This window comes from Garra rufa, chromosome 6, assembly GCF_049309525.1.
Source record: "Garra rufa chromosome 6, GarRuf1.0, whole genome shotgun sequence".
NCBI classification, from domain to species: domain Eukaryota; kingdom Metazoa; phylum Chordata; class Actinopteri; order Cypriniformes; family Cyprinidae; genus Garra; species Garra rufa.
In genome coordinates, this window is record NC_133366.1 from 47,686,521 (window position 1) to 47,708,256 (window position 21,736).

A 21,736-nucleotide genomic window follows, 5' to 3' on the forward strand; every position below is an offset into this window, starting at 1 on the left:
AAGAATCATACCAACTTGTGGAAAATGGGCATCTGATGTCCCCTTTAAAACATATACCATAATATACTGTTAGAACAATTCAGTTTTTCCATTAAAAATTTTATTGGCATTTTAAGAGAAGGGTCCAACTATATATTTTTGAGAATGTAAACTACTTCATTGTTAAGGAAAATGGCATTATCAATGCAATCACAACCACAGTTCCATTTACCGTAATATTGTTTTTATGTTAAAAATATAGAAGCGAGAACAAAATGTACTGAACCTAAGTGAGAACAAAATCCTGAACTTATAAGAAAGCTTACTTTGCTCTTGCAGAAATAGTGCTTTGTTATTTCAAATCATTAACACCTAATTATCACACATTCAGACCTACACACTCAATAATACATTCAAAACACATTTAATAGGCTACAAATGTATACTTTTCCAGTTGGAAACAAATAAAAACTACTTGGAAAGATTCTGTAATGTGCTGACTGAATGTAATTACCTGTATTTTAGTTTTCCGAAATGAAGTGTCAGAACTCCAAGCTATAAAATACTTATACTTTTCACCTTCATATAGTATGTATTATTTACATAAACTTAAAATGAGTGCCTTGAGCAGTACGAAAGCAAAACTTGGAAAACATATAGGTGTTTACCTGTCCAGCATCCCAATACAATCTTGGATCCGGGGTCCAGTACACCTACAACACAGACAAGATTGAAAGTAATAATTAAAATAACACTACTTCAATAAAGATTGCTACTAATGATGATGATGGTGGTGGTCTTATCTCACATTCGCTATTTTTATAAGTTGGGTGTCAGTAAGATTTTTTTTTTTTTTAAGAAATTCATATTTTACCACATTAAATTGATCAAAAACATATATTCAAAACAAATGCTGTTGAACTTTTTATTTATCAAGGCTTCTACAAAAATATTATGCAGCACATCTGTTTTCAACATAATCAGAAATGTTTCCTAACCACCAAGTTAGCATATTAGAATGATTCCTGGAGGATCATATGACACTGAAGACTGGAGTAATGATGCTGAAAATTCAGCTTTGCATCACAGGAATAAATTACAATTTAAAATATATTAAAACAGAAAACAAACTTACAATCTTAAATTGTAATAATGTTTCAAAATATTACTGCTGTTACTGTAATTTCGATCAAATGCTTGGTGAGCATAAAAGCCTTTTCAAAGAAATAAAACTAACTAATTCCAAGCTTTTGAATGGTAGTGTACTGTATATTGCTTACTTTTGGTAATACATGTGTACCATGTTAATTGCTGATCTATCTAGTCACCTTTAGAATTACCCATATTCATGAGATTAAGTGTAGTCTGAAATATTCTCCAGAGCTCTACGTACAGGAATAAAACACGTTGGAGCACTGTGACAGTGGTGACTGGGTTCAGTAATCACAGAGCACAGTGCTGAAGAGCGCATGCCTGACAGTAACCAGCGGCGATGACTGTCACCCACAAGATGAAGGGCTCGCGAGCGCTTTGTTATGGTGTCCTAGAGCATTGCAATGGCTTTGATTTGAGAGCCAAGACCGACCCGAACGAAGCAGAGGTTCATGGGTGGATGTCTCGAGTGTGTCCGTGTGTGGTACGATCTGCCTCAGATCTACGGGATGTGACACCGAATGCCTGTGGAACTGCACCCAAATTCACCATCCCACTGGGCAGTGAAAGTTTAGATAGTGACATAGCCGAATGAATGCAGATATTTATGAGATTTCCAAGATGAAACTAAGTGAAAGAACTGCCTTGAGCAGGGCTAGTGAACTTTGGAAAGCTCAGGGGCAAGAAAGAAGGATCTTTCAGTTGCAACTTATTATTTATTTAGCAATTCTTTTATATAAAAGTGAGTAGGATATTTTATGCGTGGCATGTGCTATGATCAAATCATATTAGCAGTATTCTTTTGATTAATTGTACAGGTATATTATATATACAGTAAAAATGGACATAAAATGTTAATTATTTTACCAAAATAAGAAGGATCAAACAAAATGCATGTTTTTTTTTTATTTAGTACTGAACTTTACATATAGTCCACAAGAGAAAATAATAGCTGAATTTATAAAAATGGCCCTGTTCAAAAGTTTACATACACTTGATTTTTAATACTGTCCTGTTACCTGAATGATTCACAGCTGTGTTTTTTTTTTGTTTAGTGATAGATGAGTCCCTTAACAGTTAAACTGGCTGCTGTTCTTCAGAAAAATCCTTTACGTCCTGCAAATTCTTTGGTTTTCCAGTATTTTTGTGTATTTGAACCCTATCCAACAATGACTGTATGAATGTGAGATCCATCTTTTCACACTGAGGACAACTAAGGGACTCATATGCAAATATTACAGAAGGTTCAAACGCTCACTGATGCTCCAGAAGGAAAAACAATGCATTAAGCTAGGGGGTGAAAACTTTTTGAATTCAGGTCTCAAGATTTGAATTCAGCAGAAGATCAGGGTAAATTTGAGTTATTTTTCCTTCTGAGAAACATGTAAATATCGTCTGTAGCTACTGACGGGCAGTAATAAATGAAAAAAGAAAAAGAAAAAGATATTTAGGCAAAATAAGAAAAAATATACACATCTTTATTCTGTTCACAAGTTTACACCCCTGGCTCCTAATGCATGTATCCTTCTGGAGCATCAATGAGCATTTGAACCTTCTGTAATAGTTGCATATGAGCCCCTCAGTTGACCTCAGTGTGAAAAGATGGATCTCAAAATTATTCAGTCATTGTTGGAAAGAGTACAAATACAGAAAAATGCTGAAAAATCAAAGAATTTTTGAAACTTGTAGAACAGTTTAGGAGACACATGAACAACTATCACAAAAAAAAACAGGTAACAACACTTTGCTTTCTTGAGCAGAAAATCAGCATATTAGAATGATTTCTGAAGGATCATGTGACACTGAAGACCGAAGAGCAATGATGTTGAAAAATCACAGAAATAAATTATATTTTAAAATAAATTCAAGTAGAAAACAGTTATTTTAAACTGTAATAATAATCAATAATAATAATAATAATAATCACCATATTACTGAATTTTTGATCAAATAATTTGATTAAGAGATTACTTTCAAAAACAGTAAAAAATCTTACCGACTTCAACTTTTGAAAGCTCTCCTAATATACACTGGAAATATCAAGCTATGTTTTTTGCTGCTGTAAACACAATCCAATGGCATTTACAGCTATATCTTTATTATTTTCAACAGGGCAAGTCTTGATAAGATGCTTGTAATGTAATTACTGCAGTTGCCATGACAATGATAACATCACACAAGCCTCAATAGAGGCTCTGTGTGTTGAGTAGTGACGGCTTGGAGGAAAAGACACACACACACACACACACACACACACACACACACACACACACACACACACACACACACACACACACACACACACACACACACACACACACACACACACACACACATGCATGCAGAAACATACCCCTGGGTGCAGTTGGGATGGCAGGGATGGCATTCGTTGTTGGTCTCAGCATATTTGAAGATAAAGCTGTTTGCTCCCTGCAGACCATCAGGGCATTTCTCCACACAGTTGGGTCCATCTTTGAGATGCAAGCACTTCAAACAGTGATCCGGACCCTAAATAATGCAGATCAAAAGCTTGACAATGATCTAAAAACTACATTTTGTCTAGAAGTATGGAAAACAAGTTACTTACAATATTTTATTGATGCTAATCCCAAATATTTTATGCACATGGCACTTTTGGGTACTTTCTTATGAGTATTGAGAAACTTTCATTAAACTTTTACTTAAATCACATAGCGTTTCTGACAACATAAACAAATTCATACATATTTGATCTAAGTAATTGGCCATTTTGAGATGGGTGTCACACGGTTGGACGAGTTCTTACATTCTCTGACAGCTCTGATGTTGCTAATTATGCAGCTTAGGAATTGAGATGGACAGGCAGGTTATCATAAGAAGATGACAGCTTTGTTCATCTGCATTTGAAGTCTAAAACTTCCACAGTTGCATTTTTACTTTTCACAGACAAAATAGAGGACTTCTAACTTAATTTACTTAAAGATATCATAATGATGGCCCTGATGGTTTGGGCCCGGAAAAAAAGAGGAAATGTAAAAGGCATTTTAAAAATTGTCAATGCTAATGAAATGGTAGTCGCATCCCATTTTACTCAAAAGTCAAGGCTAGTTAATGCATATTTACGAAAGATTACAAAGGCTAACATTTTTTCTTTTTTTTAATGAAGTGCACATATAAATCATGGACAACCAAGAAAGCTAATTGTATCAGTTTGGATGATGTTGACTTTAAATAGAACAGCTTGGTTTACTTACAGGGCCATGACAGGTAAAAGTTTTATCTTCGGCCTTTTCACACTGGCTGTCACACTCTACGCACACAGATCCATTGGCAAACTCGCGAACATCCCTGAAACATGCACATGAATAAAATAACAAAAGTTAATTAAATATTATACATTAAAATAATACATATCTTTGCAGAATTAATAATAAAATAAAATAAAATAAAATAAAGAAATATTATTTTATTTTATTTTATTATTTATTTTTATTTTTTATGTTTAAGCAAACAATTTTAGCCATCTATTCATATAATTGTTCTGATTATTTGGTGAATCCATTTAAATTAAGTTTGGTTAATTACATTTTTAAATAAAAAATAAAATAAAATAAAATAAAATAATGGACTATTATTTAGTTTTATTTCTTAATTTCCAGTAACCAATTTTGGCTGTTTTTTTTTTTTTTTTCTCGGTGAATCAATTTAAATTAAGTTTTTTTTTTTTTTTTTTTTTTTTTTTAATAAAATAAAATAAAATAAAATAGTTCCAATTCTGATTATTTAGTGCATCAGTTTAAATTAATAAATTAAAAAAATAAATAAAAATAAAATAAATTAGAATAAAATAATGAACTATTATTTAGTTTTATTTTTTTAATTTCCAGTAATTTTGGCTGTTTATCATTTAGTTTGGTTAGTTTATTTTTTAAATAAAATATAATTAAAAAGTAATTCTGATTCTCATTATTTAGGGAATCTATTTAAATTATATTTGTTTAATTTAATTTAATTTAATTAAAAATAAAATAAAATAAAATAAAATAAAATAAAATAATAATATTTAGTTTTACTTATTATTTTCCAGTATCAATTTTGGCCATATATGCATAAATACTTGTTCTGATTATCTGGTGAATCAAATTAAAAATAAAATAAAATAAAATAAAATAAAATAAAATAAAATAAAATAAAATAAAATAAAATAAAATAAAATAAAATAAAATAGTTCAGATTCAGATTATTTAGTGAATCAGTTTAAATTATGTTTGGTTAATTTAATAAAAAAATAAAAAATAAAATCAATTAAAATTACATTTGTAATAAATAAATAAATAATTAATTTTGAAAAATGGGAATAAAATAATGAACTATTATTTAGTTTTATTTTTTAATTTCCAGTAATTTTGGCTGTTTATGCATATAATTATTCAGTTTGGTTAGTTTATTTTTTAAATAAAATAAAATAAAAAACAGTTATGATTCTCATTATTTAGTGAATCTATTTAAATTATATTTGTTTAAATAAAATAAAATAAAATAAAATAAAATAAAATAAAATAAAATAAAATAAAATAAAATAAAATAAAATAAAATAAAATAAAGTTCAGTTCAGATTTTGAATATTTAGTAAATCAATTCAAATTATGTTTGGTTAATTTAATAAAAAAATAGTAATAAAAATAATAAAATAAGCATCAATAAAATCAATTAAAATTACATTTGTAAAAAAAAAAAATAATAATAAAAATAAATAAATAAATAATTTAGTTTTATTTCTTGTTTTCCAACAACCAATTTTGGCTGCATATGCATAAATAGGTTTTTTATAAATATTCCTTAATCAACAGCATTTGAAAGTAGGTGATGTATTCTCTCAGCAACAACACATACAGCAGGTTTTGTTTTGTCTCCGACTCATCCTCCATGTCTTCTTGAACCATGGCCAGCTGAACCACAGACACTATATTCACACACTGGCAAGAACTTGGCTAATACACCAGTCGGCTGAGTAAGATCCATGAAAAAATAATGGCATTTTAATTAGAAAAATCTTTCTCGGCACTGGTCTGAGAGGAAAGAACAAACAGTCCTCTTTAAATTTTATCTAAGCAGATGGCAGCTCAGATTGCAGGAGATACGGCAGAGGGGCTGCCTAGCAGAGCCATCAATACCCTTTCCTTTGTTCGTTTCCATCAGCCCATGTTTCAGAGGGAAATTTTGAAGAGCCGCTTCCAAAACAGGGAAAGATGGTGCCTTGTCAATAACAGAGTGGGGATCAAAGAAACCTCCCAGATCTTAAAACATCGGAAATCGAGTGTACAAGCACTCACAGTTTGAATTTTCTCACACTGGAAACATTTACAGTCAAAATGGGGGCTAATGTGATACCCTAAACCAACTGAATTAACTAACAAGACTTCTTCTATCTTTCCATCTACTTACCCTCCTACAACTCTGAAAAAGTCTTACTTTATTTTACTTTACTTTACTTTATTTATATTTTAAAATTTAATTCAGCGTTTTCTTTTTAATTAAATGAACCAAACATAACTTTATTTATATTTTTTAATTTAATTTAATTTAATTTTAATTTTAATTTTAATTTTAATTTTAATTTAATTTAATTTAATTTAATTTAATTTAATTTAATTTAATTTTAATTGATTCACTAAGTAATCCGAATCTATTTTATTTTATTTTATTTAAGTTAAATGAACCAAACATAATTAAACTGATTCACTAAAGAGTCAGAATCTAATTTATTTTATTTTATTATCTACAACATCATTTGATCTATGACTTTATTTTATTTACGGCTTTATATTATTTCATTTAAAAACTAAATTAACCAAACATAATTTAAATCGATTCACTAAATAAACAGAATCTGACATATTTTATTTTATTTATTTTATTTTATTCATTTATTATTTTATGTAAGAATTAAATTAACCAAACACAAATAAAATATATTTAATTTAATTTAATTTAATTTAATTTAATTTAATTTAATTTAATTTAATTTTATATCTATGACTTTATTTTATGTATGACTTTATTTTATTTATGGCTTTATTTAATTTAATTTAAAAACTAAATCAACCAAACTAAATTTATTGTTAATATTTTTTTAAAAATAAATTAACCAAACATAATTAAAATTGATTCACTAAGTTAACAGAATCTGAAATATTTAATTTAATTTATTTTATATTCAGAATCTAAACTATTTTATTGTTTTGTATTTTATTTTATTTGAAAATGTAATTAACCAAACATAATTTAAATTGATTCACTAAGTAATCAGAATCTAAACTATTTTATTTTATTTATTTTATAAACAGATTCAAGAACTATTTTATTGTATTTTTTTTCAAATAATATTTTATTTTATTTTATTTAAAAATGTAATTAACCAAACATAAATAAATTGATTCACTAAGTAATCAGAATTTACTTTATTTTATTTTATCTATGGCATTATTTTATTGATGGAATTATTTTAATTTATTTAAAAACTAAATGAACCAAACATAATTTATTTAAAAAATTTTTATTAAATTAACGGAAAAAAAATATTTTATTTTTTTCGTTAATTAAAATTAAAATTTTATTTTTTATATTTTTTATTTTTAATTTGATTTGATTTTTAATTAAGTTAACCAAACATAGAATTTGAACAGAATCTGAAATAGTTTAGTTTATTTTATAATCAGAATCTGAACTATTTAATTAATTTTTTCTTTTATTTAAAAAATTTAATTAACCAAACATAATTAAATTGATTCACTAAATAATCAGAATCTGAACCATTTTTTTTTTTTTTAATTCAATTTCTAAGTAATCATACGCTGCTCTCAGGTCTGAACTCTTGGTTGAGTGACTGGAGATGTTTGGCACATCCCCATTTATAGACTGGGGCAGCTGATTTAAAGCACAATTAATTGAGTGTAATGAGACCCCCGTTCATTCTCCAAAATATGACACTCCCCCACAGCTGATTATTGTTAGAAACGAAATTGCATTTTTCTGCCACGGGGAATCCTATTCAGATGTTGGTCAGAGTTGCCATTGTTTAATGACTACAGCAGAAAAGCAGCGCCAACCAAAGAGCTCTTCTCTGACGCTCCCAGTGGAGCAGAATGTAAATTTGTTGTCAGATGAGTGTTTCCTCTTTGTCATTCACAGATGGCAGTGTGTTCTGAGCCCACTCGGGACAGGCCGAGGAACAATTAGCTGGATTTTGGCCTGTGCAGTAGAACTGGCCAGACACGGTCCTGCTGCCTTCTGCATTCAGACTAGTAACTTTTAGATGAAATCCATCCCTCTCTCTGATTCTTTTCATCTTTTTTCACTCATCCCCAAGGCAGAAGTTTGTACACAATTGTGTTTACAAAGCGACTGGGGCGAACAGCAATCTAAATGATAGATAGTCTTCATAAAAAAAAAAAAAAAAAAAAAAACTTGCAGTAACCATGGCTGTACCCAATAGTCTAGTGTCAGAACTTGTGGAGAGTCAAACACTGCCCACACAGTGGATCTTATTCATGAAACAGTAACAGAATTCATTTGTGTAACTGGTATGTAAAATCTAACAATTGACAAATGGATTAATAAATTTAGGTTTATAATGTCATAATGCTGATGATACATGGGGCAATGTTTTGAGCAATTTTGCAGAACAACGTTTTTAAACAATATTGGTTGGGCACTTTTCTGCACATTTCTATCTGGAGAATTTAGATGGGTTATGGGCCCTGTGTGTCAAAAGGTTACCCTGTGTATTATCAGCCTTAATGATACTGGTCCAAAGGCTTACATTTAAATGCTTAAATTTAGTGTTATTAGTGAACTATGCTGTGCATTAAATACATTTTGTTAGAAAAATAAAATTTTAGTGTTTTTTTTATATATAATGACATAATAATATTAAAATAAAACAATAAAACAATTAGCTTTAACAAAGTGAATTTAATGTGTTCAATCTTAATTCAACAATTTTTTTATAATTACAAGTGCTTGTGATATCGATATAGCAGATCATATTTTTGTTGCTGCTTCATTTCTGAAGTCTGGGTGCACACTGTGTTTTACTCACCCATCATAAAGATGATTTTTATAATCAAATGTTCACTAGACTTTAAACAGTCTCTTTATTCTATTTAGAATTATTATTTTTTAAACAATATTTAATTTAATTTAATTTAATTTAATTTAATTTAATTTAATTTAATTTAATTTAATTTAATTTAATTTAATTTAATTTAATTTAATTTAATTTAATATGTAAAATGAAACAAAAATGCTTTATTAAATTTTCAGATTTTTGTTTGGGGAAATGTATAAATATATGTTTTCTGAACTATTATTATTTTTAATTTTGTTTTGTTTTGTTTTGTTTTATTTTTCTTGACAGCATTTTCTAATTTATGGAATGATATCCAAAACGTTTAACTTAAATATGTAAAATGAAATATAAGAATGCTTAACCTGACTTCATTTAATGTTCAGATTTTTGTTTGGAGAAATGTATAAATGTATGATTTTTTAATTATTTTTTAAACAATTAAATGAAACCAGAATATTTAACCTGACTTAATTTATACTTAATTAGATATTGTCTCATTTGCATATAAAAATTGTAATATAAACAAATCTTAAAATCTATTTTTATATAGTTTTTTTTTTTCAAAATTTTGGGAAATTATTAATAAAGAACAAGTACCACTTCCCAGCATGAACTTAGAAATGGCAGATCATATTTTTCTTGCTCATTCATTTCTGAAGCCTGAGTAAAAAACAGTCTTTTACTCACCCATCATAAAGATTACAGGCTTTCACACATGTCTTTCCCCGGCTGAAGTATTTACAAGAGAGACACTGATCTGGACCGGGACCCCAGCATCCTGCCACTGAACACAGCGGATCACACACCATCCTTTGCTGAGCTGCGGAGGACATTCGCAGGAATGACTTTACACACATATATGGTCATTACATGGGTATATGTTAGATATTAGACGTTTTTAGAAGTTTTAAGGCTTTTAAGCCATGTCTACAAGCTTTGAGGTCACCCAGGTAAACATCTATCCTCTATTTTCCTCCTTAACATTCTGTTTCTATTGAAAAAAAAAATGTCAAGATCACTTAATAAAACTTTTTAAATAGATATGGCTAAGGTCAGATTCTGCTTTGTGAGTTAATTCAAGCATATTTAAATATGTACAGTCAAGGCCGAAATTATTCATACCCCTGGTAATTCTGACTTTAAGTTACTTTTATTCAACCAGCAAGTTTTTTTTGACCAGAAATTACACAGGCTTCTCCCAAAAGATAATAAGACAATGTACAAGAGGCATCATTGTGGAAAAAAAATTCTTAGCTTTTATTTACATTTGAACAAAAAGTGGCATGTCCAAAATTCATACCCTTTGCAAACTGTCACAGTCTATGGGAAAATCCAAAGTTCTATACCATTCCAAATAGTCCAAGCTGTTTGAAAGCATCCTAATTACCCTGATTCATTGGGAACAGCTGTTTTAATAAACTCAAAACTCAAAAACAGAAGCTCTGCTGTTGGTTTGTGGACAGTCATGGCTAAGACAAAGGAGCTGTGCATTGTGGCTGCTTACAAGTCAGGAAAGAGCTATAAGACCATATCTAAATGTTTCAGTGGCTACAGTGCAAAGTATTTTTTTAAAATTCAAGACGTTCCGCACTGTGAAAAATCTCAGAGGATGTGTTTGGAAGCCAAAAGTGACACCTGTGCTGGCCAAGAGGATATAGTGAGAGAGGTAAAAAAGAATCCAAGGATCACCACCAAGGCCATCCTGATGAATCTGGGCTCTGCTGGTGACAACATCTCAAGGCAGACAGTCCAACGGACACTGCACACCGCTGGGACGCAGACCAAGGTGGACACCACTTCTAGTCTTCTGTTTTATGGTCAGATGAAACAAAAATTGAATTGTTTGGCCACAATGATGTAGCCTTCATTTGGAATAAAAAAGGAGAAGCCTTCAACACCATCCCCACTGTCAAACATGGTGGTGGGAACCTAATGTTTTTTTTTTTTTTTTTAGCCGGTGGACCAGGGAACCTAATCACAGTAAACAGCACCATGAAAAAGGAGTAATACATCAAAATTCTCAACAACAACATCAGGCAGTCTGCAAAGAAACTTGGCCTTGGGCGCCAGTGGACATTTCAGCACGACAACGACCCAAAACACACAGCAAAAGTGGTGAAGAAATGGTTAGCAGACAAAAACATTAACGTTTTGCAGTGGCCCAGCCAGAGTCTTGACTTAAATCCAATTGAGAATCTGTGGAGGGAGCTAAAGATCAGGGTGATGGCAAAGAGACTCTCCAACCTGAAAGAGTTGGAGCTCATTGCTAAAGCTGAATGGGCAAAAATACCAGTGGAGACATGCAAAAAGCTGGTCAGCAATTATAAGGAGCGTTTGATTGCTGTAATAGCCAATAAAGGCTTTTCTATTGATTATTGAGAAGGGTATGAATAATTTTGGACATGCCGCTTTTTGTTCAAATGTAAATAAAAGCTGAGAAATGAAAAAAAAAAAATCCACAATGATGCCTCTTGTACATCATCTTATTATCTTTTGGGCGAAGCCTGTGTCATTTCCGGTCAAAAAAACTTGCTGGTTGAATAAAAGTAACTTTAAGTCAGAATTTGCCAGGAGTATGAATAATTTCGGGCTTGACTGTATATACAAATATCACTACTAGTGTCCAAATAAAAATTCTTTATCGACTGAACCAAAGTCCCTCATATTATCAACTGGGACCATCAACTGTGAATGCAAAGCACTGGATGCACTTCACGGCTGTCGGGGCTGTTGGACAATCCAGGGATATCAGTCTACTGTGATCGGTATTGTGGAAAAAGAGGCCAGTGAATGAGCCGGCTAACAGCGCCATTGATCCCACACACCACAGACTTATTATCACACTAATTACATCAAGCGCAGCTTGGCAGTGCGGCACTGTGGGAAGTGTTCTGCAACTGTCAACATCTCCATTACGGATAAGCCTGTGCTGCTCTATTTCATCAGTTCAGGGAATTCTTATCATACATAAGATACTGACATGTAAAACGATTGTCTTTATGTCCTATATGTGTCCCAGAGGTGGTGTATTGAAATTCAACTGGCAGACCTAATAGACCTGTCTATTATTAAGTACTCTCTAATAGTAACTGCGTTGACAGCTGGATAGGTTATTTATCCAATAACTGTGCAAATCTCACAAAACCTTTATATTTACACCAAGTTTTACACCAAGAAAACAAAGCCTACTTTTAAGACCATTTCAAGATTTCACTTTTTTTCTGAAAATTACGCTCATTTACCCCTAATCATTACATAATAACCCCTTAAACATAAGATTGTTAAATAATAAATGATAGAAAACTAGTCTTAAGTAGCACGGGTATATTTGTAGCAAACGTCAAAAATACATGGTATGCCAAAAATCATCAGGATATTAAGTAAAGACAATGTTCCATGACAAACTTAATTTGGACAACAAAAGGCAATTTTCTCAATATTTGGATATTTTTGCAACCTCAGATTCCAGATTTTCAAACAGTTGTCCTATCCTAACAAACCATACATTAATGGAAAGCATGTGTGAATACGTATAAATCTATTTTTTTTTTTTTTTTAAAAAGGAACCCTTATGACTGGTTAAGTAAAGATTATTAAAGGATATTAAGTAAAGATTCATTTAATTTTTGATTAGTAATATGCATTGCTAAGAACTTTATTTGGAAAACTTTAAAGGCAATTTTCTTAATATTTAGTTTTTTTTGCACTCTCAGATTACAGATTTTCAAATAATTGTACCTCAGCCAATTTTTGTCAATTGTCAGTATATCAATGGAAAGCTTATTTATCCAGCTTTCAGATGATTTCAAATTTGACAAAAAAAAAAAAAAAAAAAAAAAAAAAAATCAAAATGGTCCCAAATGACTGGTTCTGTGGTCAAGGGTCACATATAAAAATAATTTACTAAATTTTTTTAACAGACATTTATTATACATTTTATAATAGAGTTTAAACTTTTAATTTATTTCAAAATTTGTTTTAAATTTGTTAAATAATTGTAAAATTATATATATTTATATATAATTATATATAAAAAATATTTTAACTTATACAAATATCTGGCTGTTGACAATATTTTCTAATGTCAACTCTAATGTCAAAAAAATCAAACACGATTTTTACACCAGGCTTAATCCAATGTTCAGATTTATATATTAAATTAGATAAACCCTTATTTGCATATTTCAACTTAACATTTCAGAAAAAAATATATACAAAACAATTCATACTGTTATTAACCAGCTGGGGAACATGTGGCGATATCTATTAGTTAATATTTTTACCCTATTCACCCTATAGTGTTTTGCCTTATAATAGTGACAGTTTGACAGTTTGACATAGCCACAAAGTATAAGGTGATGCATCTATTTTAATACAGCACTGAAATCATCATTTTCATTTCATAGGACTGGTTAGAACACTCACTACACTCTCTGGGCTCCCTGTTGTTCTTGATCAGAGCTCTCTGGGTGCTGGTGCGAAACAGACTGGTCCAGTTCACCGTGTTGTAGAAGCAGAGCTGGCTGTTGTTGGTCATGTAGACGTTACCGGCGCTGATCTCTTTCAAAGACTGGAACCTCAGCGAAGAGATCCAGCGCTGCTTCAGGATCAGCAGAGAAATACCGCTGAGAAAACAAAGCATGCGGAAATTAGGACAATTAGGAAGTCAATAACAATCATTGGAATTGTTTATCTGGTAGTCATGTAGCACACAGTTTTATTTTGATCCACTGTGAATTTGAAGTGAGCATTTTCACTGATGCTGATAATGAAATAAAGATCATGGAAAATAAATAAATACTTTACCGATTAGCTCCTAAATAAGATGTGCCTGACAGAAAATAATCTTACCTATAAAGTGTTCTTCCTCCTATGGTGACAAGGTTGGAAAAGACACCAAGGTCAGTCATGTTCTCTGGCCAAGACTGGATATTCAGGTAACCTTTGGATGCAGTAACAAACCTATTATTCAGCTGTTATTGACTTGATGTGGCAGTAAAAAGCAAAGCAAAAGTAGTCTTGCAAAAATAATAACGAAATATAGAAATGTAATATCGCTCCACAATTTTTCAGCACCACTGGGAGTGATTTCCACGGCTGCACATGTTCTTATGATCAATATTTGGGTGTATCAGAATCAGAGGCCCATTTATATAGCGGGCATGGGAACTGCGCTCACGACAACAGTCATAGGTCTTTCTTATTGTGTGGAGTTTCATTACGTTTCACTCCATTAACTGCAATGTAATATCTAACTGTGCCACACATCCGATTTTAATTAAACAAAACCCTTTTAACATGACTAACCTATTACACTTTACAAATAAATACTGTAACAAATTCCAATAGTTGTAATAATAAGAATCCATGAATACTGTGAGAAATACTTGACATCAAGTGTGTTTTTGTGTAATAGCATTACCAAATCATCTAATGAGAACTGTCTCTCTACCTGTGATCTCTCTGACGGTCCGAAACACATTTAGTCGCTCAGGATCCAGAGCACCGATACCATGATACATGTCTCTGTTAAACACAGCAAAGTTAAGTTAATGACTGTAAGGAGATATTTTGCTCAATAAACATGTTTTGATAGAGTAATAATGTCCTGGGAACAACAAGGTCAATCTCATTAGGATTTAAACTGACTTTGCATCAAGGTTGTAGACTGTATGACTACAGATTTTTCTTCTGTCAACATGCAAAGTAACACGTCAGCCCTATATACATCAAAACCACTTTGTTGCAGTGCTCGCTGGTATGCCAGGAGGAGTTGACATGCACTTACTGCAGATTTTGAGAGCACATAGCTATTCAAAGAGAAACACAATTGCCATTTGGGAATATCTGACACTGTCAGGCTGAAAGACTCACCCTTTAATGCCTGTGATGAGGAAGATGAGGTTGCCGTTGATCTTGGTGCAATTGACGAACTTCTCAATGTTGCTGGAATCTACAGTTTGAGCCGTTTGAAGACTGCCTGTACCTATACCATCACACACTAAGCACCACAAAAAAAAAAAAAAAAAAAAAAAAAAATTATATATATATATATATATGTGTATTAAAAGTGTAGAGGTTATTTGCTGTTTTTACAATAAACATGGTAAATATGGTAAATTCTTTGTTCTTTACTTTTTGGACAGATGTCAGTGCATGGGATGCACATCTTGATGTGATTTTCCTCCACCTCCATCTTGTTGCTCGGACAGGCTCTGACACAAGAGCTGTGATCCACCACAAAGTTATCTAAGTTCCAGACAGCAGAATATTAAAGTATTAATGAGACAGCTGTGCAATGATAGTCTGAGGTGGAGATACATCATTTCTCAAATTTTAAAAATGTAATCAGGCCAAATTGTCCTTTTGCAAATGAAGAGTAGTGACCATGAAAAAGTTTCCAAAGTCTTTTCTCCAAGAAACCTTACTTACGTGGGCATTTCTTGACACAGAAAGCTCCATAGGTGTATTTGGCATTGGGATTGTGCTCGAGTTGGAAGGTTGTCGGATTGTAGACGAATGGCTGAGGACATTGAGTCACACAGGCTCCACTGTCATTAAAGTTGGTACAAGCCTGAGAACAAAAAACAGTCATGTAAGTATGTGGTCGACCAACAAAACACGTCTATAATGGAGAGACGCCTCTGCAAAGCGTTTAGTGTTTTCAATACATATTAAAGTACAACATCACAATGAAAGTGAGCAGGCATTTGCCATTGCCACACTATTAAACCATAAGAATGAGATGTTGACATACGAAGCAGTCCGTGTCTTTGGGTCCGAAACAGCCTCCTGCACATTCACGGTGGCAGCAGTTACTGACGTATGGACCAAAACAGCGTCCATCACACTGCTCTGCGCACACTGTCTTTGTCACTGTAACGGCAAAGACAAAAGTAAAGCTCTCTCCATATTGGTGGACTTTTTATGACTTTACTTTGTTGTAAATATGTCAAAAGTCACCAGGACAAAGCAAAAACCTTAAATCTATTATTTGCCAGACAAACTGTGCAACCCCCCAACCCTCCTCCCTCATCTGTGGTGACACTCTATGGAGCTGGATTGTCTTTAATTACACCTAATTATGTAGTGAAAACTGAACCTGCCATCCCCTGCCGTCCCTCTTTTTGTTTCTGCCACCCACTCATGCGTGCATCACCACAGGTTGTGCCACAAGCATCAGAGAAGATCACCGAGTTCCCAAGAGCTTTCGCTCGAGGTGCTTCAGAATGTTTTTACATTACAGACAGAACACATGTAATTTCAGTGATTGAAACTCTGTTGTTATGTCTCAGACTTTGGTATACAGTAATATTTTTGTACTGCAACATAACAAGACAAAATATTTTCATGTCTTTCTTTCCTCAGTCTAAAAGAATGAAAAAAAGAAGAAAAAAACACTTCACAATTTTGCTCCATATAGTGAACTTCATTGGCGCCCAATGGGCTGAAGGTCCAAATTGCAGTTTCAATGAAGCTTCAAAAGGCTCTACATGATCCCAGCCAAGGAATAAGTATCTTATTTAGTGAAACGACTGGTCATTTTCTAAAAAAAAATATATATATTTACATTCCTTTTAACCTCAAATGCTTGTCTTGCACTTGCTTGACTTCACACAATACGTAATCACGTTGGGTCACATGTGATCTAGGTGAAAGTACCGACCCAGTGTTTACAAAGCAAACATGCAAAGAAAGTCAAACGCCCTTTACAAAAAAAAAAAAAAAAAAAAAAGGTAAAGAAAATTTTAAGAAAATGACTGCTTCATAAGAATCTTATTCCTGGACTGGGTGTACAGCCCTCTGAATCTGCATTGAAATTGCAATTTGGACCTTCAACCCGTTGGCCACTATTGAAGTCCACTATATGGAGAAAAATCCTGGAAATGTTTTCCTCAAAAACCTTAATTTCTTTTTGACTGAAGAAAGAAAGATGTGAACATCTTGGATGGCATGGGTTGAGTAAATTATCAGCATTTTTTTATTCTGGAAGTGAACTAATCTTTTATTTTTGTTCTTGACCACAATTTGCAAGGTGAAGATTTCTTGTATTATCCCTTAACTATGAGAAAAACTACCACAAAGATATGACTCTGTCTCTGAGTCAGGTTACAACTATTTTTACAACTAAGCTGAAGCAATTCACAGTATGAGAAAAATAATGTGCTTTTTAAAATTGAAATCATATAAATATATTCTAGCAGACGAATTATGAACTTGTAAATGAGTGTAATATAGGAATTTTAATATGACCTAATTATAAACTTTCAAACTTAATAAAAAAGAACTTCTGGTATTAATGCCATTAATTATATCTAGCAAAAGAAAATACATTTTCTAATTGAACTATATATACATTCATTTATAAGTTGTTCAGATTGTATTTTTTTTTAACGTTTTGTTATGTTGCTGCCTTATGTTAAACTGTTTTAAATTACTTTTTTCCCCACATCAATCTACACTCCATTCACCAAAATGGCAAAGCAAAAACAGAACTGTCACAACTTCATAAATGTATTAAAAACAAAACAACTTAAATAAGTACATTGCACAAGTATTCAACTAAGTACTTAGCTGAAGCACCTTTACAAGTCTTTTTGGGTATGATGCAACAAGATTTGCACATCAACATTTGGCAGTTATCTGCCATTTTTCGCCTCACCTCTTCACCTCTCAAGCTCTGTCAGCTTGGATGGAGTCTGGCAGACATTTTCAGGTTTCTCCCGAAATGTTTGTTTGGGTTCAAGCCCGGGCTCTGGCTGGGCCACTTAAGTACATTCACAGAATTGTCTATAAGCCACTCTTGTTGTGTGTTTAGGGTCAGTGTCCTGTTGGAAGCTGAAGCTTCTGCCCAGTCTGAGGTTCTGAATGCTCAATATGAGCTTTCTCCCTTCTTCTACTCTGACCTCAGTCCCTGCCACTGAAAAACAGCCCTGCATCCTGAGGCTGCTACCAGAACACTTTACTTTTGGGATGGCATTCTGCAGATGATGAGCAGTGCCTGGTTTTCTTCAAACATGATGCTTGAAATTGAAGTTCATCAGACCAGAGAATCTTGTTTCTCACAGTCTGAGGGTCCTTTAGATTATTTTTTTGCAAATTCCAAGTGTGTTTTCATGTGTCTTCACTGAGGAGAGGATTAAATCTTGCCACACCACCATAAAGACCAGGGGCCGGATTCACGAATATCTTCTTAAGAAATAAATTAAGAAATTTAAGTTCGTAAGAATGTTCTTAAGTGCAATTCTTGAAAAAATCTTAAGATATTCTCAAATATGTTCTTAAGAACATCTTAATTTCTTTCTTAAGAAAAAAAAATGATACATATGATACATATGCACATGCGCTAAATACGGCCAAAGATTATGTCGTATTTTTATTTATTTTTTTATTAAATCTCCCTATCTGACTCGATTTTGTCGAGTTGCTACTAAGTTTTGATGACGGCAAAAAGTAGGGTCATACACAGGCTAATCATGACAGATCATTGTTTACATTATCAGTCATTGCTCTCACTTCAGCGAACTCTTGCTCATCTCTAATAATAGTCCTAATATGTATTATATGTAGCTAGTAGTGTTGCAATGCTTAAATATAACAGTTAATTTTGAAATAACCCAATCAATTAATTAAATAATTATTACTATTTGGGATTTAAGACAAGTCTCGGGCTATCCTAACTTTAAGAAGTTATTTACGATGGTTTTTAAGAAGAGTCTTTTCAAGAATTTGAATTTTCTTAATTTTTGTCTTAAGAACAATCTTAAGTAAAAAGATAAGAATATTCTTAAGATGATTTTTTTGGGAATACAAAATATTCTTAACTTTTTTCTTATTTTAAAAAATAAGAAGAAAATGGCAGTTAAGAAGAAATTTCTTCTTAAGAATGTTTCGTGAATCCGGCCCCAGATCCGTAGAGTGTTGCAGTACTGTTTGTTCTTCTGTAAATTTTTCCAATCTGCATATATGATCATGAATCTCAACTAAAGTAACCATCAGGTTCTTGGTCACCACTCCAACTAAAACCCTTCTCCATCAATAGCTTAGTTTGGCCAGGAGGCCAGCTCTAGGAAAAGTTGTGGTTCTTTCAAACTTCTTCCATTAAGGGTAACGGAGACTACATACTTCTGTGAATCTTTAATGTAGCATATTCAATGTTGTAATGAACAAGCAATGTACTCTTCCCCTTATGTGTGGCTTGATGCAATCCTGTCTCTGAGCTCTACAGTTTTTATTTTATTTTATTTTTTACCTCAGGGCTTGGTTTTTGTCTGATATGCATTTTCAGAAGTTAGACCTTTTATTAAGACATGTGTGCCTTTCCAAATCATACTCATTCAATTGAATGTGCCACAGGTTAACATCAACAAGAAATATAAAGCTAAATTTGAACCGTCCCATATAAGGGTATGAATACTTTTAATAAATTTGGAAAGGTGTTAAAAACTAGTTTTTTGCTTTGTCATTATGGTGTATGGAGTATAGATTGATGTGAAGTAAAAGTAATTTAAAGCAGTTTACATAAGGCAGCAACATAACAAAATGTGAAAAAAAAATGTAGGGGTATACTTTCGCAAGGCACTGTAAGTTGAAATGTCACATTGCACTGAAAGCCTTAATATATTGGAATTTGTCTGTATAGTTGTGCAAGTTAAATGATAAAGCATATGCTAAATACTCACAGCTTTGGCACTGATCCTCCTGAGGGCCCCAACAGCGGCCGTTGCAGGAACGATGACACCTTCTGCCTGTTGAATACATCTTAACTTTAGTCCTAAACAACAGCATACTTCAATGTACTGTGGGATTTGTCTCATACAATGTTTTCCCACTCATTTTCAGGATTAGATTTAATTGGCTATTTTGTAATTACTGAGAGAGCGTGATTGAGAGCGACTCAACAATATCATTACAGTTAGGAGTGATTACATTGAAGAAATCCTGCAATTTTGGATTGCAAAATACCTTGCAAACTATTCACAAAAGCATATGGCCTCTTTTTTGGAAAACTTTGTTACTGTGAACACTGAACACAATGGGACACCGAAATTGTATTGTGTTTGCATAAATATGTTGTTTATTAGATTAAGACTATCTATCTATCTATCTATCTATCTATCTATCTATCTATCTATCTATCTATCTATCTATCTATCTATCTATCTATCTATCTATCTATCTATCTATCTATCTATCTATCTATCTATCTATCTATCTATCTATCTATAGCATGCAATATACCATTTTTGAAAGGACTCAAAACTATTTCAGTCTATTCATAAATATCACAAATTATTATAGTCCAGTTTGAATTATTAAACTCATCTAAACACTTACATGTGTTGCCACTGTTGTTTGAGGGCACAACCAGAAGTTCAGAACGCGGGTTCTTAATGATGTCCTGCCAGTGGATGGTGTCAGCATGACACAGGAACTTATTCTGATCTACATATACGCCTCCATTCAGGATTTCTACAAGAGTGAGAATTTACAAAAAAAAAAAAAGAGAGGGTGAATTAGAAATCATGGGCACTTGAGTCATTAAGCCTATTTCGCAGCACAAATATTGTTAAATAAACAATTTATGTGCATATAAAAGACATACAGTTCATTCAGAGGTCACCAAAAGGATATAACCCTGCCTGCTCAATGAAACCAGTTTAAACGATTTATAAAAGAAGTGTAATGAAAATAATCTCTCTTTTTAGAACAGGATTTAAGAATGAAATCACCCCAATTCCCAAGTTAAGGAGCTTATAAAAGATCAAGCAAGATTATGAGCGTATCAATGTGTCTGTAGAGATTGGGAACATATGCTTTATGTGGAGGTAGTATATTTGAGCCGATAGACTCCGCATCTCTTTCAAATCCTTCCCTCCTGTTACCCTGTAACAAATATGACTAGGTTTATTGCTAGCCCAGAAACCCAGTGCTCCAGTGAACATTGTGTTCTGTAAGCCTGCTTTAAAATATCTATTTATACTGTAAGACTTCACAAATGCCTGGTTCATAGCCTCAAACAGCCGTCTGATGAATGAGACTGTGCCTGGTTGTTCAAAATGGGTTAGTATAGTTTCGTTCGCTCTTGAAGGAAACAAATATGAAGTTAATGAAGCAATATTATTATTCAGACACTGGCTGCTGCTTCATAATCAACTAATGTACTTTATAAGTTCAATGGCTGGACAGGTATGCTAGAATATCTCATATCTGCACATGGTTCATATATTGAACCTACACAACTGATTATATCATGCTATTAAACCTTTCGTCTTCAGTAAATATCATCTAGTGCTCAATTTGTGTGTTTTCAATTGCTAAGCCAACACAGAATAAATTAAAAAATGTATTAAAATGGACGCGATCACTACAATTTTATTGCTAGTGGAGGAAATATATATGTAATTTTTCATGTTTTTTTAAACAAATGCATATTCTTATATGCTAATTGATTAAATTTTGACAAATGTCATATAAGTACATATTTCATATCAC

General features: G+C 32.3%; 1 protein-coding gene across 2 annotated transcripts in view; it reads right to left on the reverse strand.

Moving 5' to 3' along the window:
* The window catches only part of LOC141337254 (receptor tyrosine-protein kinase erbB-4), a 207,576-nt gene that overhangs the window by 32,687 nt on the left and 153,153 nt on the right, over positions 1 to 21,736 (reverse strand). For both annotated transcript variants that reach the window (XM_073843037.1, XM_073843036.1), the window contains exons 4-16: positions 20,579 to 20,713; positions 19,924 to 19,989; positions 15,999 to 16,117; positions 15,674 to 15,815; positions 15,377 to 15,490; positions 15,116 to 15,242; positions 14,694 to 14,767; positions 14,093 to 14,183; positions 13,667 to 13,866; positions 9,929 to 10,061; positions 4,365 to 4,458; positions 3,485 to 3,639; positions 648 to 692 (exon numbers count right to left, since the gene is read on the reverse strand). In XM_073843037.1, coding sequence (XP_073699138.1) covers positions 648 to 692; positions 3,485 to 3,639; positions 4,365 to 4,458; positions 9,929 to 10,061; positions 13,667 to 13,866; positions 14,093 to 14,183; positions 14,694 to 14,767; positions 15,116 to 15,242; positions 15,377 to 15,490; positions 15,674 to 15,815; positions 15,999 to 16,117; positions 19,924 to 19,989; positions 20,579 to 20,713 — 1,495 coding nt within the window. The remainder of the gene's footprint in view (positions 1 to 647; positions 693 to 3,484; positions 3,640 to 4,364; positions 4,459 to 9,928; positions 10,062 to 13,666; positions 13,867 to 14,092; positions 14,184 to 14,693; positions 14,768 to 15,115; positions 15,243 to 15,376; positions 15,491 to 15,673; positions 15,816 to 15,998; positions 16,118 to 19,923; positions 19,990 to 20,578; positions 20,714 to 21,736) is intronic.